Here is a 23,312-nt window from a genome sequence, read left to right on the forward strand (position 1 = left end):
GGTCATGATTAGAGCGATGAGATGGGTATAATGGTAGATATGCCGTTCAATTATGCTATTTTGAGCATGTGGATAGCCGAATACGATCAGAGTTTATACGTCAGATCTAATCTTCATGAAAGTGTTTGCTGACTACAAAGTTTATCTCATGATTTCATTCCATGCCACTGCATGCATGTAGGAGTATAGCAGTCAGATACCCTTGGTACTCGAGACTCGAAGACTCCACGTAGCCTCCACGACTACTCATGAACCTCTCTCGAGAAAAGCTAACGTCATCATCTACTTCAAGCCTTCTCCAGCTTCTCCTTTTCCAGCTTCTTCTTCTCCCACTTCGCCACCTCCTCATCAATGCACTTGAAGCTCCAATTCTGGTAGAAAGGCGGGTACAAGAAAGGCCTCAAGTCGAATCGGTTATCATCTGGCGAATATGCCTCGGCATGGTAGGAAGGCGTCATTGTCGTCATCTTGTGGCGGTTGATGGCATAGTAGTGGAAGAACCGCTTGACCTTGACTGCGACCTCGGCGGGAGTATACTTGTCGGACCATTCGTGTGCCAGGCGAACCCAGGTTCCGTACGGACCAAGTTTAAGCTCTTTGCGGCATTTGCCAAAGACTCCGAGTTCTGCGTATGTCATGCCCATATCGACCTCGTCGCTCTGGACATAGTCTTCTGTGAGTGGTTCGAGTTCGGCCGTTGGGGTTGCGTCGATGAATTCACCGAGAATGGGCAGGGCTGCAGATGTAGGGATACGAAGTCAGTATTTGTCTCACATGCACTTCGTATAGCCATAACTTACCGAAGTCCTTTTCCGCCCAACCAATAAACCTCTTGAGATCCGTCTTCGAAATACTTCCAATGGGGTTGAGGTCGGCGCTGCTACAGTCGTACTTGGTGAGGTACCCACGTAGACACTCGTCGACGTTTCCTGACGCAAGGACCAGAAGACTACCTCCATTAGGTCTACCCCTAGTTAATGGGAGCATCTGGGCGAAGTAGTAGGCTTGCACTAGACGTGTGCGAGCTGTAGAGGTAGAGGTACGAAGTCAGTATCTGTCTCACATGCACTTCGTACTGTCAGAACTCACCTTGTATATTCTGTAATGCCAGATTCTCAGCAGGCGAGCCTCCATGAGCCTTGAACCGTGGTTCAAATCCCGTCGCTTTCTTTAGGCCGTTCTTCGTTGCGGCGTAAATATCATCAATGTCGGCTTCGACATGGTGGCATCCAATATCTTCCGCTAACCTCTTGGCACGGCTCCTGGTCTCTTTGCTTGATTGCTGAGACATACCCATGTATACGGTATGAAGAATGCCGTTGCATATTTGCTTTGGGCTTGTAGGTACCCAGTCTTCGCCGTGATAAGGGCCTACGATGCGGCGGACATCCTTGAGAACTTGCTTGTTCCCGTCCTGCACTGCCTTGTACACGAGGCGGCACATGGAGAATACCAGAGTTGCGGTGGCGCAGCTATCGATCCCTCCGCTGAGGGGCAGCATGAAGCCAGCCTGGCCAGATCGGCGGAGGTAGTCCCAAAGCCAGCATGCAGGTCCGAGGGCTATCTCTTCTTCTGGTCGATGGTAATGAATGGTTTGGACCGGCGTTGGAAATATGGAGGGATCGAAGTCTACATCCGAAGCTAGACGAATATCCGCCCTAAAGCGCTCATAGCGAGGGGCTGACGCAGCTTGTAGGCCCCTCGATGGATTCGTCCTGTATGACCAGATCTCTAGGTACCAAGTCAGTATATGTCTCACACGCATTTCCCAGTCAAATCTTACCTTCCAGGTCGATCGTCGCCGAGATAACTTCGACGTCATTCAAGGAGAATTGAGATGCCTGCGCGCGGACGGTGCCATTGACCAAGACCTAGATGAGTTCACGAAGTAAGCATTTCTCCGAGATATAAATCGCATGGATGTCACTAACCATGCCAGATCCATCGTAGTAGAGTCTGTCTCCATCACAGCCCTGTTGATTGCTGTACTGCTTTTATGTCAGCAAACACCACCAGAAAGAAGAACAAGGAAAAAGAAAAGAGAACTCACCAAATACGCACCACCGCTCTTGCCTGTCGCCGTCCGAATCAGGTCGAGACGGACGTCGAGTTTGCGCAGCTCATCTAGCATGCAATGTTAGCGTGCTTCCCTCGCTGTGTATGTGGTGTACTCACGGTGAGAACCTGACGAATTGATGATGATGTCAACGCCGGCCAAGCTCAAGTCTATGTGTGGCGCCCGAGGTGTGAATAGCTCTTCGCAGGTTTCGTAGCCTATCGAGCAATCGAGGGCAGACACGATAGCATCCCCAATTGGGACGAAAGATGAATTTTGAAGAGAGCGCGCAGCAGTTGGCAGCTCGTGTAGTTCGTAATGCTCGACGCGTTGGGGTCCAGACCAGGGGATGAAGTATCGGCCTTCTCGATAATTTCCAGCCATCGCGAGGCTCATCTTGGGTCGAATCAACAATATCTTGCCATCAAGTACAACGATCCTTGCGTTGTAAAGATTTCCTGAATGCCTAACTGGCATGCCAACATCGTACATGATGCCATCGAGTTCGCGGTCAACAAGCAGGGAGTTTAGCATTTGCCAACTGTGCGTGACTGTGTCTTGTTCAAGAAAGTGGTCGAGACACCCATATCCAGGAATCGACAGTTCCGGCGTGGTGACATAGCGTGATCCATTTTCTTGGGCGACCTTGATCGCTTCCTTGATGCGATTCAGGTTCCCCTCCCAATCCTGAAAAAGTGTAAGCAGTGTACATCGCACAGTATACAGAGAATCTCACAAGAGCCCAATTATTCAAATTAGATGTAGAGACTGTGACAAGCCTTCCCATGTTGAGTAACTTGAACGTTCCGGTTGTGGTGGGGTGTAGGTTGGTTGAAGTCGACTTGATGGAGTGAGAGTAGAAAGCGAGAAGAAAGTAAGACCTCGAGATTAAGACCCAACGCTGAAGTTGACTAACGGGGTTGATTTTCTAGTCTGGTGATTCAAAATCTACAAGAGGTGGATGTATAGTACCAGGGTAAGTCGTGAGTAATAGTTGGTGGCGGACTGTGCCCAGGTGGGTCCGCCAAGGCGTTAGAAGACTACTTCGAATCAGGCAAGCGCGCCCAGGGCTGCCACCAGCCCACTGATAGCCAATCTGTGGTTGCACTTCATTCAGGTACCAGGAGGATAATCTTTTCTCGTGCAACTGTCTCCCACGGCTCGCAGGTCAGCATCTTGCATGACGCCCGCCATTTGCAAGGCTCGCTGCTCACCCGATTGCCGACGACATACGCGTATCGGCTAGTAGCCATTTGCTTTCCCTGCGTCGGTTGTGCCCAAGCGGGAGTTGTGGTTGGCTGCCACTAGAAGTGCCCGACGCCAATGCCTAGGTAGTGGCTTTTGAAGGTGGGTAAACACATAGCGGTAGACCCTTTCTCCGCACGTCTCTTCAAATACATCAATGTCGGATTCAATCGACCATGCGATTGCACGCACGCAGGCCAGGCGACGGCGTCGCATAGACCATGCGGATCTAGCGAGGGAGCGGGAGAAGACGTTCTATCGGTAGGCTTATCTCCTTTGGCATGCGCCACCTGGAGAGCTACACTCACCAATGTCACCATCTAGGTACTACCCTCGTCCAGGCTCTCACCTTCCCCAGACAGATGGCCCTGCAAGCCGTCACTCATCCCCGGGACCGGCTCCCAAGTCGCAGACGCCCCCGACTACCCCGCCGCCCTCTCTAGACTACGCCCCGCGAGCGTCGGACGACAAGGCCCTGACGGCGTTTGCGCAGTTGGGAGCGCTGCGCCTGAATGCGCGGAGATGTCTCATATCCTTCTTCGATAGGACCGACTGCTTCCTCCTCGCCGAAGCCACGCGCACTCTGTCGTTGCAGACTGGCGAGCCCGAATTCGAAGACGACCGTTTGTGCTTCGGCACCACCATCTTCCCCAAAGAACAGAGCCTCTGTAACTACACCGTCAACCTCGCCCCGAAATACAGCACGCTCCCTCTCGACGATCCGAGCGACCTTCCTTCCCTCGTCGTCAACGATCTCAGCAAGGACAAACGCTTCTGCAACTTTCCCTTTGTCCAGGGCCCACCATACTCGCGTTTCTATGCCGGAGTACCAATCCGCAGCCCAAGTGGCCACAGCATCGGCACATACTGCGTTCTGGACGAGAACCCGCGGGACGGCTTGTCGCCGCATCAGCTCGCTTTCTTGAAGAGCATGGCAGGCACAGTGATGCGGCACTTGGAAAGGACCAGGGCAGCGGAAGATCATCGCCGGGCTAAGATTATGGTCAAAAGTCTGGGGTCTTTTGCAGAAGGGAAGAGCGGCTTGGAGAACTGGACCGTCGATCCCTGGGATCAGGAGACAGGGCAGTCGTCAGGTCTGCCAGATGCGATCATACCCCAGCGCCAGCGTCCTTCTGCCAATTCCGACGCTGCGCAAGATCCAGTTGTGCTCAATGGAAACATAGATCCGGCCATGAGAATTCCGAAGGACACTCCACCTGCAACCGGTGCGCCCCCGAGTTTAGTCAACGGAGAGACAGTCGATACTATGCGTCCGGAGATGACTACTACGACTTCGTCCACTTCCACGAAAGGCTTCACCAAGACTGATCAAAAGGATAGAGTGGCCCCAGAACTGAGGGCCCACTTCACACGGGCAGCGAACATGATCGTAGACTCAACCGAGGCAGAAGGCGTGGCATTCTTTGACGCGAAAATCAGTACCTTTGGAGGTCTTGTCGACGATGACTTTGATCCCGACCAGCTACCTGAGCCGGACAAACCTTGCGATATATTAGGGGCAGCGCTTTGCAGAACCGATCGCGACACAAAGCCGCTACCCAACACCGGAGAATGCATCTCAGAAAGCGTTCTTAGACACCTACTGCGACTCTATCCACATGGCCAGATTTTCCATCTCGACGACGATCCTGCAACTCCCTCGGTCGCCTCGCCATCGACAGCTGGCGTGGACGAAGTCGAGTCAGCCGACGGCTTTCCGTTCAGTACACCGCGCAAAACAGAATCTACCAGAAGCTTGGATGACGAAGCTTACTTGAGGAGGGTTTTCCCGACTGCTCGGAGCTTGATACTTTATCCATTATGGGACCCGCATCGCGAACGCTGGTTTGCTACGGCTGTCATCTGGAGCTCGGAACCGAAGAGGATCTTCACGACCGAACAGGAGCTCAGCTACCTGGCAGCGTTCAGCAACTTTGTCATGGCTGAGGTCGCTCGTCTGGACACCAAACTAGCTGATGCTGCAAAGGCCGATTTTATCTCGTCAATCAGCCATGAGCTGCGGTCACCACTGGTATGTATACAAAGATGAAGCAGCCGAAGTGCATGCACTGACCGTGTCTAGCACGGCATTCTGGGAATGACAGATCTATTAAAGGATTCCCCTCTAGATGGCCAGCAGGTATCACATGTAGCAACAATCGAGACATGTGGAAAGACTCTACTGGAAACTATCAATCACGTAAGTTTTTACAGGCTGTATCAGATACCGCCACTAACTTTATAGGTTCTTGACTTTGCCAAAATCAACAATCTGACCCGGGGAGTTTCGAAGCGCCAGAAGAAGCGGACACAGAGCGCGAAACATATGATCAGTCCGGGCCAAGCTCATACCAATGATATCATGACACTAATCAACGACGTCGACATGAGCATTTTGACAGAAGATGTGGTCGAGAGTGTCTTCGCAGGCTACACCTACGCGAAGACGTCTGCTCAAACATACGAGTTAACCGCCTCTAAAGTAAACAAGCCGCCGATATCTATCATTCTCGATATCAACCAGAGCGACAACTACGTCTTTCGCACGCAGCCTGGCGCATGGCGGCGAGTCATCATGAACCTGTTCGGCAACAGCCTGAAGTATACACCGGGTGGGTACATCAAGGTGAAGCTTGAGGTTAAGCGAAAGCCTGAAGACGAGGACGAGACCTGCGAGTTTCGATTCTCGGTGACCGACTCTGGTATTGGAATGTCAGAGGACTATATCAACAATAGGCTCTTCCACTCCTTTGCGCAGGAGAATCCTTTGAGCCAGGGCACAGGTCTAGGTCTGTCGATCGTCAAACAGATTGTGGAATCTCTGGGAGGCGAGGTAGAAGTGCGTAGTGAGAAAGACCGCGGCACCAAGTTTACAGTCACATGTCCATTGAAAGAGTCACGAATGTCTCCCAACTTCTGTGCAACCGGTCCAGAAGGAGAGAAAGATCTGCAACTACAACAGGTCACTAAGCGCACCAAGGGTCTGAGAGTGAGGTTTGACGGTTTCAATGAGGAAGAGGAGTATCATGTTAGAGACTTGAAGAACAAGACAGCCTCGAAGCTATCATTGAAGGCGCTCGACAGCCTTTGTGCTGAGTGGTTCGGTATCGAACGATGCGAGGAGGGCGACAATGCGGCCGAACCGGACCTGATCATCGCTACCGAAACCTGCGCCAAAGCGTTACGGACTACGTACAGCCAGTCTCCCGGTCGAGTGTCTCCTACCCCCGTGATAGTTGTGTGCCAGGGCGCCGCGGCAGCACAATCTACAACAGCCATTACGGTGCCGGGCATCATCTTCGAATGCATCGGCCAGCCCGTCGGACCCCACAAGATGTCGAAGGCCCTAGCCTCATGTCTCGATCGACACGCAAGACGCGCCGAGACACAGAAAATGGACGTCAAGTCGATGATCCCACGGATAACAGAGCTCAGTCTAAAAGAGGAAGCAACTCCCCGTCGCACCGACCACCTGCATGTCGTAGAGCCATCCCGACCACAGCTCACCAGCATTAGTAGTGCCCCCGAGATACGCTCCATCAACAACAGCCCACCCCGAACTTCCAAATACCTGAAACCCTCGCGCGCACTGCGCTGTCTCTGCGTAGATGACAACCCCATCAACCTCCGCCTCCTGCGCACCTTTGTCGACAAGCTCGGCCACCAACACGTCCTCGCCGCCGACGGCCTCGAAGCACTCGAAGCCTACAAAGCCGCCAGTGACGAAGACTCGCGCATCGACGTCGTCCTCATGGACATCAACATGCCCATCATGGATGGTCTCGAAGCCACCCGCCAAATCCGCGCCCACGAAATCCGATCCAACCTCCCCAAAGTCACCATCATCGCCCTCACCGGCGTCGCCGACACCGACATCCAACAAGAAGCCAACTCAAGCGGCATCAACCTCTTCCTCATCAAGCCCGTCCGCCTTGCCGATCTCGAAGTCATCCTCAAAGGCGTGGTCACCGGCCAAGACAAAGCGAACCTAGAGCTTGAAGCAGAGAAAGAGCGGATTAAACAGGCAGAGGCAGATGCTATCCTCAAAGTCGAGAGTGTGGACGAGAAGACACGGAGCATCAACGTGGGTGTGGCTGTCGTCAAGGGCGAAGACGATATACAAAAAGCGGTTAAAGTGTTCGAGCACAAGAAGAGTGCGTCGGTGATATGAAAGCACACATACATGACCAGTATGCATCACGCTTTTCTGACCCGTGTGCTAAACAAATCGCGGCAGGGCGCTCATACGCATCATCGGATGATCCTTACTCCCCGCGTAAAACTTCCACGCGTATTTCCTCGTTGATAACGAAGTTGGGCATGGACAGGAGGAGTGAATGAACAGAGAGAAAGGAAAAAGCATTTACCTACGCATTTTGGCGTATACTGCATTTGCTCAGTTCTTCATTCCCCACTTTTCCGGCGCGCAAAGGAAAAGAGAAAAGTTGTGTCAAGAGCGAGCTTGACGAACGACAAAATGCATGGCGGGGCATGTTTAGGCGATTATACCCTTTTCTATCTTGCGGTTTTTCTGTTTCTGCGAGTTCTTGTCTTTTTTTCTTTCAGTTATGGTGTTTAGAGAACTGGCGGATGCGTTTGTGGCGATGGTTGGCGTCTTTTGTTAGGATTTGATCATTTATGGGTAGGGTAGCATAGCGTGGCGTTTCCGCTTTCCTTGGGTTGCTTAGACACTGGTGGGTCGATTGATGGATGTATGATGATTAGGGTATTGTGGTATATTGAAATCAAGATCAAAGTTAAAAACACACTGTGTGCTTGTGAGTGTGGAGTGGGCTGTCCGAGTCTCGGCTAACATGCAGTTGGGGATACATCAAGTGCTGGCGTAGATGGAATCTGATCTGGATTCTGACAAGTTACGAAATAATGATTCAAAGAGAGTGTGAGTAACTTGTATATAGCTAATGTGGTTATCGAACCCTTGTCGTGATAATAATAATAACAACCCCTGATCCAATCCTATCCTATCCCAATCCAAGCAAGGTCAATCTCATATCCAAAAGCGACTTCAAAAACTCGTAGGAACTCGAGCTGATTAGTTAGTCTAAGCACCGAGCAAGTCATTGAGCATGGAGTTGTCCTCCTCCCTCAACATGACCATGAACTTACCGATAGCCGGGCCCATGATAACAAAGGCCTCAGCAGCCAGAACGTGGGCAATGACAATGAACATGCCAACGATGATGAAGAAGTTCTTGAAGAACAACTTGATGAGACGGCGGCGAGCCTCCCAGTTGAAAGACCTCCATGCATCCAAGAAGCCAACGACACCGGTTCCACCCATCATCTTGCTAACGACCTTGCCGCCAAAGGTGCGGTCGAAGGGGACGATGGTGTCCTGGTCCTCAGGGAGGATGGAGGCTTCGATGCGGATCAGGGTGACCATGGCGGGGAGGCAGAGGAAAAGGGTGCAGACGATGACGAAGACGAAGAGGGTGAGGATGCGAACGGCAAGACCAGTCCACGCAGCGCAGGAAGCGATCTTCTCCTGCTCGAGCTTGTGAAGACCCATGAGCATGGCTACGCCGAAAGAGAGGTACAGGCTGATGTACGGCATAACGGAAGCGATGGTGGCGGGGACAGCGAGAGTCTTCCAGTGGCTCTTGGAGGGCATGCGCTGCCAGAGGCTCTGCTCGGTCGGCATGCCGACAACCTTGTGTGTCCAGACTGCGTGTACGTTGGCGAGAACGGCACCGGTGATACCGGCGACGATGATGGGCTGGCCGGGGACCATGGGAAGAGCACCATTGAAGAAGGTGGATACGATGCCGGCGAGGAACGAGTACAGAACGTGGACGCGGAAACCGCGGAAGCGTGCGAAGCGACCGGCGTTGGCGACGAGGTGACGGAGAGTGGCGCGGATGGAAGAGGTGATGGGCTTCTGGTTCACGAGGGTGATGGTAGGGCCGGTCTCGAGGAGCGTCTCCTTCTCGTCTTCTTTGTCGGAGGGCTCGTAGGTCGTTGGCGAGACGGTGATGGCGGCCATGGGGGACTCGACCATGCAGAGCGTGGTGACGACTTCATTGAGCATGTAGGAGATCTGTTGGTATCTTGTTAGTACATGTTCCAGAGATGCCAAAGAGACATGGAGTACTTACAAGGCTGATAGCCACACTCGCGATGAAGATGCTGATGTAGATGACAACGACGCCCCAAATCGGGACGCCTTCCGACTGGTGGTGAGAGTTTCCAGTGGTGTAGGGAGGAGTTCCACCGTGTACGGCGCGCTTGACGAACGTCGCCGTGTGAGGGTGCGACACAGCGCGACGAGCGAGTTCGACGAGGACCGTCATCTTGTCTGAGATGCGTAGTCCCTAAACACCCAAGTCGCTGTAAGAAGTCGTATATCCTGCAAAGTCGCAGTAATGTGAAAGTTGAAGAAGTGAGAACAGAAGAAACAGAAAAGGCAGACGGAAGTAAAAGGGTTGACAGGTGTATTGAAGTTGGCGCTGTCACAGCGCGGCACGGCGTGAGAGACAAGGAGGCGAAGTTCAGGCCAAGGCTATGCTGGCCCCCATTGACGCAACACGACGGCTGCCTGTTGTGCACGGACCACGTGCCGGTTAGCCGCCGATCTATAATTGGTCTGGTCCCAAGTTGATGCGGAGAATCGAATGTGCTGGAGTGGATTCACTGCATCTATGTTCCGACGTATGCGGTGCTCCACGAGAATGTGATGGCCGTTTCTTCCATCGCGGAGGACGCATGTGTTCTACTGACTGAGTTCCAATCCTGCATGTTGGCCGCTGTATATGAGACATGTTCAGCGCCGCACCTGAGGCACAGTGATGGGCGAGCACGTAATCCAATACCTTCAGGCAACCTGTTGACAATCGGGGCCGATCTTGGGCGCCTCAATCCACCCGCTAATATTAGTGTTTCACAATACGCGTTCAAGTGAACAGTTGTAAGAAGACAATATTTCATTATACCTCTCATCACCCAGATGACGAGAAAGACAACTCCCATACCGTGATTATATACCGGAACCCCACCCATGACAGACAGACAGGACTATTTCCAAACGCTGAGTGTAGAGAATACATGAATGCGCTAGACTAGAGATCAAGTAAAGGCTTTTAAAGAAAAGGGATACACAACGCTGACTCCGATTGCAATTTCAGGCTTGAGGACTACACACAGAAACCGAGCGTAAGTCGTTATACGTGAGTACCGTGAGAAGGGTACGTGTCAGAGATGGATTGTGGCGTATTTGAGTGTAGGACCATGGAGGAGCCTGGCTACCCCAGATGAACTGGTTGGCGGAATAGCTTATAGAGCAGGCTGCGCGACGGGCTTCTCATCCTCGAGCTCCTCGTCAGAGGACTCCTCAGTAGCGGGTGCGTGGGTTGGGGCAGAAGGGAAAGCCTCCTTCTTGACCTCTGGGGAAGTGGAACGCCCGCGGTACTGGTTGACGGTCTCCTGGGCCTTGGCCGTGGCCTGCTGGGTGTATCCTTGGACAGTCTTCATGGCGTTTCCAGCGTGCTGGTTAGCAAGACCCTTGACCTGCTGGGCCTGTTGGTTGGCGACGTTGTAGCCCTTCTCCAACTGAGCATCAATGACCTCCTTGTTCTGGATGTAGATGAGGGGACCGAGGAAGGTAATGAATGTCGAGATCAGAGCCAAGCCCCAGAGGGGGACAAACTTGATGAGGAAGTAGGAGATGAAGGAAGCGAAGAACATCTAAGGGAGCGAGAAATCAGCCATCTTGTTCAGTGTGTGAAGAGGGGTTATACGTACAGCAACAGTGACGTAGACGTTCTCGGCGAACATGATACGCTGAGACTCAATAACGAAGAAGTTGATGAGCTGCTCGAAGTCGTCGGTCATGCGCTCAAGCGAAGCCTTGGGAATGGTGTAGTACTGGCGGGGCCTGAACTGCGAAGTAAGACCACGTCCGAGAGCCATTTTGCCGACAACCTCAGCGGCTGCGGTAAGTCCGAGCACCATGTAGGACATCTTGAACATGTAGCGGATGAGGTTGAGGTATCGTGCGGCGAAGATGAAGAGGACGGTCGCACCGAACGCTATTCCGGTAGCGCGGGGGTTCTTCCAGCTCAACAGGCGGTAGAACATGCTGTGATAGTCTAGTGCATGTTAGCTACGTGGTCGACTTTAGGGGTTGGGTATAGCTTACGAGTGAGGTTCTGGCCAGTCGCTGCCTTGTGCTCGGGAATCGTCTTGGAGTTGGCAAGATCAGCAAACTCGTTGCGCGTCTTTGCGCCCTCGGCCTTGACATTCTGTGCAACGGGACCTGTAGAGTTTAGCATTGGTCGTGTGCGCATTAGGCTGACGTGTGTGCTGCGAAACCACCGTTAGCTATGGTCCAAAGCGTGTATAGACGATTGTGTGCACATACCCTACCGTTCATAACTGTCTGCTTGGCGTTCTGGACGCTGGGGTGGTTGTTTGCGGCGTTCATGGCGTTTGAAGCTGCTTTGTGGGTGTGAGTTCAGGAAATCAGGTGTTGTGCGGGCGGCCGATAAGACTGCCATGTATCGCGTTAGCTTGCGTCTCGGTAAGGGTCAAAGGCGTTTTGTCCCACTCACCTTACTCTCTAGAATTCCGTTCTTTGCCTTGATTGCGCTGTTTTGCAGGTCCTTGTTGGCGTTGCCGTTGGTCTGCGGGGCAGAAGAGCCGTCCATTTCCGATAGGAAGTCTGGGGTGCCGTTGGGGGTTTGCTGGAGGTCGAAATCGGTATCCGTGTTGGGGAGCTCAACGCGGGGAGCACCTGACATTGCTCGGAGATACAGTGGAGAAGAGGGGAATCACAAGTGGATTGAGAGGCAGAAGTATGCGAGTGTAATAAGGAGCTGGGGTGTGTGGGAGTGCGGAAGGTAGAGGTGCTGCGGTGGTTTTGTTCGGGCGCTGTCGTGTGCGCATTGTTGGGTATTCACCAAAAGCGGACGTCATGGCCCCACCCTGATCTAGCCATGATTTGTTTTCCACTGCCACTCACGACGCGCCTCTGCACATACAGCAACAGGTTTCACGGCAAACGATGTCATGGGGATACATATGCATCAATCAAGCAATGCCTGAAACCGCATTGCTGCGTGTCGACTTGCTGTCTCCGCGGACGATTCTTCATGGGGCAGGCCCAAGCTCGACCGGTTTCACATGTGAAAGATGGCCAGGTGGTCTTGATTCCCCTCATGACGCAACCCTGATCTGGCATTTCAAGACAGTCTTGCACGTCTCACGATACGTCTCCCCAATCGTACACGTACCAGGTACTCCTGTTTGTCTGGTGCATGTTGTTGATCATAATAGATCCACATTTCTCTATGCCAGGTCCCGGACAAACTCCCCTGTGTCGATCTTCCTTTTATCCAATGTCCGACTTTCTTTGCCATAGATCAAGATGGAGTTTGCTCTTGCTGCATCACCCAACATCGTGAACTGGGCGAAACTCTCTTCGCGATTTTCTCCTCCAGTAGTGCGCAATGCACGTCAACGTCATTGGGATACATGTATCCCCACTTTACTCACGCTCTTAGTGCTGGTGGACGGGCTAATATCGCGCTGAACGATGCTGTGGGCTCTGCTCTCCGTCTGTGCAACGTCTCCCTCTTAAGCCAGTAAAAGGGGTCGAAAAACTGAATTGGAGTCCAGCTCATGGACACCGATGAGCCCCCTAGTGGTTCGTGTCGTTTTATTGCTGCTGGGCAATGGGCCGAAGTGAGTTGATTAATCGGGTATCTGAACATGTGGAACCAGGAGGACCGATCACGCGAGCCTAAGCCTTGCGGCCATGTCCACGATGGAAGCCACGGATAAGGACTTTGGCGATACGCACATGAAAATCATGGCTATGCATGAGCCTCGGAAAGCAACAACAGCGATTGCGAACCTTGCAATCTCGGGCTGGTATATCTCTTCGGAAGTAGCGCGTGTGACAATCTGGTCGCAGCGCCTTTGGTAGGAACTAACATGTCGTTTGAACTTTGTGGTAGCAGGGCGAGGCTCGTAGTGTTCGAGTCTGTCTTGTTGTATGTATGCATTGTACATAGGAATAGAACTGTACACTATTCCTGGGTACAGGAACGATCGTCAGATATGTACTGATCACTAGGGCGGATGAAGGATTGTGGACGGGATGTCGTTATCGGTCATTTCGCTGCGTTCGCGGGGCAGCAGCGACACTGTTGGTAATATGGCCGTTCGCGGAGGTTTCAACGTCAGCATTCAGCAAGGACCATGTCCTCAAAAATTGCGTTCTTGTCTGGGCATCATCATGTTATAGCTCAGCCTTTGTAGTACTGTATGAATCGCTATTGTTATCGAAACAGGGAGCACCTTCGCAAGGCAGGTGCGAAACGGGATGGCGGGGGTCAGGGTCTCACGAGGCAGGCGCAGACGCACAGGGCACTCTACCACGCGACAGTCGGGAGGTGGGGGTTTGCGAAATGGCGCATCCCCAAGACCAACACTATAGCCGGGCGAACAGTCACGATAATTGTGCGGCAATGCGCACACTTGTGCAGCGACTAGTGAGGTTGTTGGACGCCATGCCCACCGGCCTCAACCCCGGGATTCGGGTCTGTTTGCACGCCTAATCCAGCGATCATCAGTGTCATCGATCAGTTGGTGGCCATCTCCGTTGGCCTGCCGGAGCTGATTATCCTGAGGCTTGGGTGTGAGGTGCCAATGCCCCAGGAGCCTCCGAGCGGTCAGCAACCGCTGCATTCAGGTCTGAGGGGTGTTTGACCTCCCGCCATTGCGCCGACAGGCCCCAATCGCTCTGTTTGGAGACAGATAGAGCTACAAGCGCCATAGCGGAAGCGCAGCACCATTGGAATTATGCAGGTGGCCTCAGCAGGGATGCATCCGACAGCCAGCAACAGGTCCTCCCGTCGCGATGCTCGGCTTTGGACTCGAGCCGTGATTGCCAATGTCGAGCCCATTGCCCTTTGTTGTGGCCAGGACGTGTCACGGCAGTGTCAGCTAACGCCTATCAGCGAGGACCAGGAGTTGGAACCAGGAATGCTGGGGTTGGCAGGCCATGGCACCAGGCAGCCCGCGCGCCTTTGGCGATCGAGGCGGGCTCCAGCGAATATGTGGCGTACCTCCGAAGTCCTGGCCAAGGTCCAGTCTGCCGTTGCGATAAGACCCACTCACACGCGCAGCAGCTTCCGTTTATCACGCCTCTCGCAACCGGTGACTTGTCTCGCTCTTCAACTTCACTTTCACCGCGCCCTCGCACCGCTTGCAAACGCGCGTTGAGGCTACAAACTTAGCTTGACAGCATACCCACTCTGCCATCCCAGATCCTCGGTACGCCAGCAACGTCAGCCAGAAAGAGCGACATGGTCAAAGCGCACACATCGCCATCCCCAACTCGTCACCGCTATCGCTGCCACGCAAATTCGGCACTGAGCACGCGACTACCAAACAGCTCACCCTCTGCGGAGGCGAGAGTCTGTGGGGACTACTCAACAGCAGCATGATAATACCTCGCGACCTGTACAATGCCTCTCCCCCGCTGCGCCGAACCCGCATGGCCAACAACCCGACTCTCTTGTATTCGTGGTGGTGCACCGTTTTCTCTGCCGTCATCATAGGCGTCCGACTGTCTGGCCGCTACATCCGCAATGAACGACTCTTCCGCGAGGACAAGATCATGGCGCTCAGCATCATCCCACTGTTTGCGCGAATGGGCTTTGTGCACGTGGTCCTCATCTGGGGCACCAACAATGTCAATGTTTCGACTTTGACAGACCCGCTCATCATCCGGCATCGCGAGATTGGCTCTCAGATGGTCCTCGCCTCGAGGATCTTCTATGCGTTGTTGTACGTGCAGTCATCAACTTTGTTAGAGTGCGACTAACCCCATGCCAGCATCTGGATGGCCAAGTTCACGGTTTCCGAGTTTCTGAAGCGTTTGACAGAACGTTTCTGGAAGAAAGGGTACGATTGGGGACTGCGTGGCATACGCATCTTCCTTGTCGTTACTTTCTTCATGGTCCTCATTGCCACACTGGCAGAGTGCCACCCCACCTCCCACTACTGGCAAGTCGTGCCGGATCCAGGACCGCAATGCCGACAGGGTTACGCGCAGCTGCTCACCATGGGCATCACTGACATCGTCACCGATATATTTCTGATCGCCTTCCCGATTCCGATCATCGTGCGTTCGAGCATGCCATTAAAGCGAAAGATCTCCCTAACTGTGCTCTTCTCCTTGTCAGTCGTCCTGATCGTCGTAACTGGGACGCGAATGCCTCTGGTCATTCAACGACAAGGCCTACAACAGTTCCGTACTGTATTCGCTTCTTCGGAGATCTTGGCTGCAACCATAGTTTCAAACGCCATTATCCTAGGATCGTTCCTTCGCGACCGAGGTGTTAAGAAAGCCAAGTTCAAAGCACCATCAACTACAGACAGCATGGAACGCAGAGGATCAGCACGACGCTTCACGGACCAAACATGCAGTAGCGACGAAGACCTCGCACGATCGCTAGGTTACCGGACAAAACCCGAACTACTCGAGAAGCAGACAAGCGTACCTAGGCCAGCTCCGGTGGCGGATCTTGACCTCTTGTCGTCTTCTAGACAACCTGGTCCTTTCGTCAACAACAACTGGAGATTCCCCGACGAAGAGGCTGGCATGGTTCAGAGCAGCGATCGATCCAGCGTGACAGTCGAAGACATACGGGATCCGATGCCTAGTCCTCGTGCAAGACGAGTGTCGTGGTTCGATGTTGGAGGTCTGCTTGAGAATCAAACTGTAGCTCCCTCACCCACCGATTCAGTCATCGCGCACGACTTCGCAACCCAGCCACGGCGAGGGTCCAGAGCCTCGAACACAATCATACCAAATGCGCGCGCATTTTTGCCTCAAGTACGGCGCAACTCTCGACTTTCGCAACAGTCTGAGGACTACGAGATGTCGTCTGTCCGGCCCACTCACCAGTTGCAGGACCTCGGCGGCTTGCTCTCCGAAGATCGCGAACAAGAAGAAGCTCTCTCAACCCCCTCTCCACACTCGGGCTCCTCAGTCGGTCCTCCTCGCAATGAGCGATACGCGCCCATACAACGCACGTCAACGCGCTCAACACAAGCAAGCTACGATGCTCTGTCTCTACGAGACCCTGGAGGCTTGCTTTCTTCCGCACCCCCTCCCACGTCTCATCGACGCAACCCTACCCAACATAGCCGCAACGTGCCGTCCTTACAGGATGCTGGCGGCCTTCTTGGTTGACGACTCCCTTACTACTTTACATACCCCCTGCGTGATACCCCGGCCTCCATGGCCTCTTTGCATATGCATAGCCTGCCTAATGCTTCCCAAGTTATTTTTTCTTTTTCTTTTGTACAGTACACGAACCGCCCATATATGGCGGTCGTGATGGGTTGATGACTGATGGGTTACGACATTTCCGGATGCGATACCCATGGGCCATCAGAGATCTAAGATGTATGTCGGAGATTACGATCTAGAGTCAGGCGGCAAGACTCGTGTATAATAGCAATATACCCAACGCATGGCGTTGTTGAGGCGTACGTCACGGCAGTGAATTGCCGACCTATAAATGAAGTCAATATGCACTCTCGGCTCCTTGATCCTACATCCGGGTGGCACACGTGTGAAGACACAGGGTTTACGCTAAAAGGAAGTCGAAAAAGCGATTACCGAGCGCATGGTTCAGCATCCAACGCTCCAGCCCTGTGGAACGAATAGCGTTCGGGTATTATTCACGATGTCTTGGCTATCAACGGCGCGGGAAGGAGCTGCAGGGCGTCGGTCAAAGCTCGCACTATTACCAACAGCAACCACCGTGCCACTTTAGCACCCTTTGCGGTAGCCATCCAACACCATCGCGAAAGTGGTGCTGTCAGATATGAGCAATGACGCGCCGACGCTTGGAGAGATCACCCAACTAACCCGTCAAGAACTTACTACAGGGAAGAAATCCGATCCCATTCGCGAATGCGGACGCGCCGCGTTGGCGCTCCTTCCCAACGATTTCGAGCTTGCCCTCAAGCTTGCGTATCAGAAACTCCACGATGTGCCGTATAGGGAGGTGAAGACGTGTTGGCGCAGGCTGTATACGGATGCGAGCTTGTGGAAGGTGTTGAAGCTGGTAGGCGACGAGCATGATGAGCACCTGCGCGAGACCCTGTCGGAGACTGGGTGCGACAAAGAAGAAGTCAATACGAACAGTGGCTGGGTCGATGAAGTGGTGCGGATACTGGATATGACGCTCATACTGACAGGCGCACCTGAGAGGGAGGAGCTCGTAGAGCTATGGTTCGCAGCGCTGAAGGCTGTTCTAACTCCACCAGGGTCTCATCTTCATATCGACGATCCAGAACGGCCGCGTAAGAGAAGACGACTATCGTCTGAGAGTCAAACTTCGCGCGTACCAGCAAGCTTCGCAACGGTGCTTCCCAGCCCTCCACCCACCTTTCGGCACGCGATCCCACGAACGAAAGAGCTCAGTCTGGAGGGTTTCCAGAAGACAGTCGGCGACGCGAATACACATACTCCACTCATCATCGAGGGTGCGATACAGCATTGGCCCGCTCTTGATGAGAGGCCGTGGAACGACCCAGCATATCTGCTAGAGCAGACGCTTGGTGGTAGACGGCTGATACCAGTCGAGGTTGGAAAGAGCTACACCGATGAAGGCTGGGGTCAGCGCATCATCACCTTCCGTGACTTCATGGAGACGTATATGCTCGAGGGTCATAGAGAAGCTCTCTTGACCGCAGCGCACACAGATACGACGCAGAGTCCTGGACCTGACGAGGCGGGCAGCAGCATGAAACCCAATCATACTGGCTACCTAGCCCAACACGACCTCTTCGCCCAGATCCCCTCCCTCCACGCCGACATCAGCATACCCGATTACTGCTACTGCGAGCCCGCTCCATCCCCTCACCTCACACACATCAAACCCGTCGCGAAACTCGAAGAGCCTTTACTCAACGCTTGGTTTGGCCCCGCAGGCACCATATCACCCCTTCACACCGATCCCTACCATAACATCCTCGCGCAAGTCGTGGGCTACAAATACGTGCGCCTTTACGCACCTGCGGAGACGCAGCGTCTGCATCCGAGGAGTACGGATGAGAGTGGAGTAGATATGAGTAATACGAGTCAGGTTGATTTGGATGAAGCTATGGCTTTGTATCCTGCGATATCTTGTTGGGGGTCTGGGGGAAGCTGTGAGGGATTTAAGGACGAGGTTCTCTGTGAAAGGAGACGGGAGTTCGAAGAAGACTACCCTGGATTCAAAGACGCGGGGTATATCGAAGGAATCCTAGCACCAGGCGAATGTCTCTACCTACCCGTGGGTTGGTGGCATTACATACGTAGTCTGACACCCAGTTTTAGCGTAAGCTTCTGGTTCAACTAGAGCATCATCGTATTTCTCTTCTTCCATATATCAAACATCCGAGTCACACATATCCATTCCTCTCTCCCACCCACTACTCTTCCCATATCGTACATTTACCTACCACTTCTCCCAGCCACCCGTCCTACGAACGCTAACGGCCTCCATACTTTCCACATCGTAAATCTTCCCACCCCCTTCTTCCTCCTCCCATCAACCCGCCTAAGCACGCTGCGCACGGTCTGGACACCGACCACACACACCCTTCAACGTCCCGCGATGAACTGTATCCGGCACTCCGCTCCCGCAGACTCCATCGCGCTCGTTCCAGTATGCACATCGCCGGTAAAGATCTTTATAGACACAATAGCAGCCTTCGTAGGTGGTTTCGTCCCATTCGCACATGGTTTATGTCGGTGAGATTGTAGTTGGAGCTGTGTTGGTGTTTAGATAGTTGAGAGATTCAGAGTCCGTTGTTTGGTTCGGGTGTGAACTCGATTTTGGTGGAGTGTATGTGCGCGTTGAGGGTGTTTTGAGGTATCTTTCTGTTCTCAAGGGTGAAGTGTGTGGCTTGAGTGGTGTGTATAACTTGTCTTATGATGGAGGTTCTGTTATACGAAGGGTGGGAAGCAGACTGCTTTTATACGATGTGCATTGTTTGGAGTAGCGGATTCCATTCTCGTACTTGAACGCAAGTGTTGACAGAGTTTCCGTCACTGTTGCTGTTGCCGTCTGCTCTTCGACCAGTGTTGGTATGTTCTTCATGCCATATTTGAACAAACATCGTGCTTGTTGAGATAAATAGATGTATGCTTCCATGATCATGACTGTAAACATAGATGCCATTGTAAACAACCGATTGAATCATAACATATTCCCCTACGCACAACGACCCCCCTCTCGCCCTCCATCCCTCATCCATCTTACCCAAAAGCCGGAGCCAGCGCATACCCCACAACCAACTCCTCGCCCTGCCTAAAACAGCTCCACAGATTCCCGACGCCCTCATCCAACGCAGGACTAAACACATTGCCCACATAGCAAAACACGCTCTCGTGCTCCTTAACGCCCAGCCGCTTCCGCAGAAAACGTACTATCGTTGCGAAAGACTGGTTTGTGGACAGCTTGAAGATGCGTTGGGTTAGATGGGGGGCCGAGCCTATGGGTTGGAGACGGATTGTGACTGTGGTGGGAGGTTAGTTGGTGGTGTGGGAGAGGAGGGGAGGTGGACTGGAATAGGATGGTGTGGATGGGGAATGTCAAGTGTTTTCGTTGTTGATGGGCTGGAAGATGGGTCGATGAAAGCAGATGGGCATACCTTTCTGAACAGCGAGGTTTCCTGCTCCTTCCAACGCTTTCGAGGCGTCTTTGGGTAGGTTGGTCAACACGACTGAGGCTGCCATGGTGAGAGGCGCTTCTGTAGTGTCGTCCTCCTCAGGTATCCGCTCTTTTGGTGATTCGGACATGGCCACGGTTGATGTGTATTAATCCGAAGCGAAAAGTCAAGTGCGGGTATGACAGCTATTTCAAGGCGATACTCGAATGATGAAGAGAATGAAGGAGAACTTATTTAGTAAAAGGGAAAGTTTGTGGGTTGGCGTTCGTTGAGGTAAGAGCGATGGTCACGATGGAAGGTGTAAACGTCGGCCTAGCCAATCAGCACCCCACTAACCCAACATCACTCCTCTAATGCACAAGAAAGACTATCATTCAACCATATCATCTTTCGCATTGATATCTAGTGTTTTCTACATATCTGATACGATAATAATATATAACATAGCCTCCAGTATGGCGTCGTCCGCGTTCGTCGCCAAGTAACCTCCTCAGTATGACTATGTTCTACAAACCTCCATAGTAGTACCAACCCTCGTTTACTGAAAACACACGCGTGCACACCACCAGCCAGCCGGTTTGCAAAGCGCAACAACCAGCAAAGATGACCCGAAGGTCATGACGCAATAGCTATATACAAAGGGGATGCATGCATCGTTAAGCCACCAGGGATCAGTGATCATGGGCCTATACAGGGTAAGGAAATGGAGCAAGTCAAGCTATGTCGCCAATAAGGGGAAAGGTAGAAGCTGCGCCTCGAAAATGCTATGGAAACGGGTATTCGCTCGCAGAGTAATGCCATGCGCCCGGGGGCGAGAAGTGAACAACAGGTGCGATAGGAAATTATGTCGTGGGTATTAGTGAGGTCGTGCATTACGCCGTAAGGGATGCAATGTGTGGCCGTGTAGTCTGCATGAGCCGCAAGGCTCATCGACGATCAAGTTGGGCGAGTAGTTGGTCAAGCTCAACCCAGTTGTCCGTGGTGACTGCGAACTTGCGGTGCTTGCGGGAGACGACGTGCTGTATGTTGTCAGTATATCATTTGTAGAAGCATGTCTGTAGTGCGTACCTCGTCAAAGTCATTGAACTTCTCCCTGCAGTTCTCGCAGTAACCAGGCTTCAGCTCCTTCTCAGCAGTCTTGCGCCTGCGGAGGGCTGCTGCTTTGCGAGCTTGTCTTTCTTCGTCTCCATCATCGTGTGTGTGACCCATGTTCTCCTGGGCCTTGCGCTTTGCCGCGCGCATGGGTTGAGAATGCTCATAGCTGAGCGCAGCCCTGACATCGTTTGTGACGGACGAATGGCCACTATTCGTATTCGCCGACGGTACGCTGTTCTTCTCGAGGACCTTTCGTTTTAGCTGGTTGACTTCCTTGCTGTTTCCAGCACGAGGGGCAGCAGCAGTCGAGGAGATCATTTGCGAGCGGATAGCGGACGTGATGTTCGATTGGTGTAGACCAGACGCGACCGGCTCACCAGCGATGAAACGGGGCATGGCTCGGATGCTAGCCTGAGCACTGCCAAACATAGGTGGTGGGCCGTCTGCCGTGTTGCATCGCTTGGGAGGAAGGGCCTTTGGAGGATCTAACGGTTTCGCATCTCCATCCTGTTCTTCTTTGACGATGGCAGCAGGAGCGCTGGGACGCCTTGCCAGGTTGTTATTCTCCCCCAAAGCATTCTTCTCTTCCATAGCTGAAGCAGCACGCGTCCGTGGCGCCTGGGCAGCCTGCCTTCGGCGTGCTTCCTGCTCTTCCTGCTGTCGGCGACCGAAATGGGGATCCTCCACGAACGGGCACTTGCCGTTACCGGAGGCACGGAACTGCGGCCATTTGCCCTTCTCTTTCTCAACCTTCTGGTATTCTCGGATCATGACGGGTCGGGTAACCTCGTCCATATCGTGCACGTACACGTAATATCCACGGAGCGGAATCATGTCCTGCGAGGCCATGACGTAGTCGCGGTCCAACTTCTCATTTTGTAGCAACCTTTGCAAATCAGCAGGACGACCCTTGTGCTGCGTAGCCACCGCCTGACGTGTCGAATGGGTAGACGCGTCCTCCCCAGTTTCCTTGTTGAACATGGTATCCACCATGCGCTGCAACTTCTCGACAGACCATATCTTCATACCCAAGCTCTTAGCCTTGTACAGGATATCACCACGGTCGGACTTCTCGAGGGCGGCATCGAAGATGGACTTCTTGTTCTCCAGCTGGGCCGGGTTGACGGTGCCCTTGTGGGAGGATGAACTGCCATCGAGGTCGGCGGGGATGGAACGCGTCGTGATGACATGGGTGACTTCCCGAGAGAAGAACTTGACTTCTCGCTGGTGACTGTTAGCACGACGGATGTAGGGAAGGGTATGTCAGACGTACGGAACCTAGGACGCGTGCCCTGTTCAAAAGTTTGTCTTTCTGGGGTTCTGAGACGCTGTCAAAGTAGAACGCAAACTGGGGAAACAGCTTGCGGTAGTGACGCTGCCATTGTCGAATCGTTTCTAGGTCGTGAGATGCACGCTGTGCGGCCTGCTTGGACGGGGCCTTGGTCTCTCTTGCTGCTTCCAGCTTGCGAGTCAAAGCCGTGGGCTGGGCCCCACTCCGACGAATAAGGCCGTGACGGCGAGCTTCAGCATCATCGACCTCGATGAGCTGTTTTTTGGGTGGTGGCTGGCCATAGGGGACATCGCGTTGCTCGCTGGCGTGGGAGCGTTGGCGCTTTCCTCCTATGGCAGTCGCGCGTAACGGGGAGTTGGTAGCGTTTTGCAGGTTGGCGAGGGGGACGCGCCGGTTCGACATGACTGAAGGAACCTGGGGCGACGGAGGGACAGCCACTGCTGCCATACGTAGGATAGCGGCTGAGGGTGCTTCGAGGTGTAATAGACGGGCGTGGTGCGAGGGGCACGTGTGCGTGTAGCTCACGACGCGACGGTACAGGCACGTCGAGGTTTTCTAGCAACGCGTAGCAGCCATGTCGATGCGAGGGAGCTTCAGAGACCGAGTGAGATGTTGACGACACAGCAATTGAGCGAAGGTGAAGCGCGTTGCAGACGTCGATCTGCTTTCATCGACCAAGGAAAGAGTGTCTTTGTTTGGTCCGGAGGCTGGGTACAGTATGATGCAGGTGCAGGCTAGAGCAACTGTGGTTAGCCTGAAAATCTCGCGCGAACCATCCACAACATCATTTGCCTAGACAACGACCTGGGCAAACAATACACCCTTGCCGACAACACCGTCAGTGCGCCCTGCACGACATCTCGCGTCTGCGAATCTCCCACCGTATAGCTGGCTCACGATTCAGCGTATCAGGGGAAGATTTGCAGC

At 53.3% G+C, this 23,312-nt stretch overlaps 8 protein-coding genes across 8 annotated transcripts; 3 read left to right on the plus strand and 5 right to left on the minus strand.

The window, feature by feature from the left end:
* Window positions 1-287: 287 nt before the first annotated feature.
* J4E87_007940 (uncharacterized protein) lies at window positions 288-2,843 on the minus strand (the record flags this gene model as incomplete). Its single annotated transcript, XM_049379533.1, has 8 exons — window positions 288-736; window positions 801-1,025; window positions 1,090-1,731; window positions 1,784-1,871; window positions 1,932-1,988; window positions 2,051-2,124; window positions 2,176-2,743; window positions 2,793-2,843. 8 exons carry the CDS (start codon window positions 2,841-2,843, stop codon window positions 288-290), a joined length of 2,154 nt encoding a protein of 717 aa, XP_049230761.1.
* Window positions 2,844-3,458: 615 nt separating this feature from the next.
* On the plus strand, window positions 3,459-7,472 carry J4E87_007941 (uncharacterized protein; the record flags this gene model as incomplete). The annotated part of the gene is made up of 3 exons (XM_049379534.1): window positions 3,459-3,562; window positions 3,626-5,333; window positions 5,547-7,472. The coding sequence occupies 3 exons, from the start codon at window positions 3,459-3,461 to the stop codon at window positions 7,470-7,472; spliced, it is 3,738 nt and encodes a 1,245-aa protein (XP_049230762.1).
* An 891-nt stretch (window positions 7,473-8,363) lies between these two features.
* On the minus strand, window positions 8,364-9,612 carry J4E87_007942 (uncharacterized protein; the record flags this gene model as incomplete). Its single annotated transcript, XM_049379535.1, has 2 exons — window positions 8,364-9,359; window positions 9,418-9,612. 2 exons carry the CDS (start codon window positions 9,610-9,612, stop codon window positions 8,364-8,366), a joined length of 1,191 nt encoding a protein of 396 aa, XP_049230763.1.
* Window positions 9,613-10,591: 979 nt separating this feature from the next.
* Window positions 10,592-12,057, minus strand: J4E87_007943 (uncharacterized protein; the record flags this gene model as incomplete). Its single annotated transcript, XM_049379536.1, has 5 exons — window positions 10,592-11,002; window positions 11,060-11,406; window positions 11,457-11,559; window positions 11,679-11,752; window positions 11,874-12,057. The coding sequence occupies 5 exons, from the start codon at window positions 12,055-12,057 to the stop codon at window positions 10,592-10,594; spliced, it is 1,119 nt and encodes a 372-aa protein (XP_049230764.1).
* Window positions 12,058-14,377: 2,320 nt separating this feature from the next.
* On the plus strand, window positions 14,378-16,523 carry J4E87_007944 (uncharacterized protein; the record flags this gene model as incomplete). The annotated part of the gene is made up of 3 exons (XM_049379537.1): window positions 14,378-14,540; window positions 14,590-15,112; window positions 15,161-16,523. 3 exons carry the CDS (start codon window positions 14,378-14,380, stop codon window positions 16,521-16,523), a joined length of 2,049 nt encoding a protein of 682 aa, XP_049230765.1.
* Window positions 16,524-17,163: 640 nt separating this feature from the next.
* On the plus strand, window positions 17,164-18,684 carry J4E87_007945 (uncharacterized protein; the record flags this gene model as incomplete). Its single annotated transcript, XM_049379538.1, has 1 exon — window positions 17,164-18,684. One exon carries the CDS (start codon window positions 17,164-17,166, stop codon window positions 18,682-18,684), a length of 1,521 nt encoding a protein of 506 aa, XP_049230766.1.
* A 902-nt stretch (window positions 18,685-19,586) lies between these two features.
* Window positions 19,587-20,129, minus strand: ATG12 (Ubiquitin-like protein; the record flags this gene model as incomplete). The annotated part of the gene is made up of 2 exons (XM_049379539.1): window positions 19,587-19,846; window positions 19,982-20,129. 2 exons carry the CDS (start codon window positions 20,127-20,129, stop codon window positions 19,587-19,589), a joined length of 408 nt encoding a protein of 135 aa, XP_049230767.1.
* A 796-nt stretch (window positions 20,130-20,925) lies between these two features.
* Window positions 20,926-22,787, minus strand: J4E87_007947 (uncharacterized protein; the record flags this gene model as incomplete). The annotated part of the gene is made up of 3 exons (XM_049379540.1): window positions 20,926-21,018; window positions 21,068-22,318; window positions 22,368-22,787. 3 exons carry the CDS (start codon window positions 22,785-22,787, stop codon window positions 20,926-20,928), a joined length of 1,764 nt encoding a protein of 587 aa, XP_049230768.1.
* Window positions 22,788-23,312: the final 525 nt, after the last annotated feature.

The sequence above is a fragment of the Alternaria ethzedia genome, assembly GCF_023757985.1.
Source record: "Alternaria ethzedia strain BMP 0044 chromosome Unknown scaffold_23, whole genome shotgun sequence".
Lineage (NCBI taxonomy): Eukaryota > Fungi > Ascomycota > Dothideomycetes > Pleosporales > Pleosporaceae > Alternaria > Alternaria ethzedia.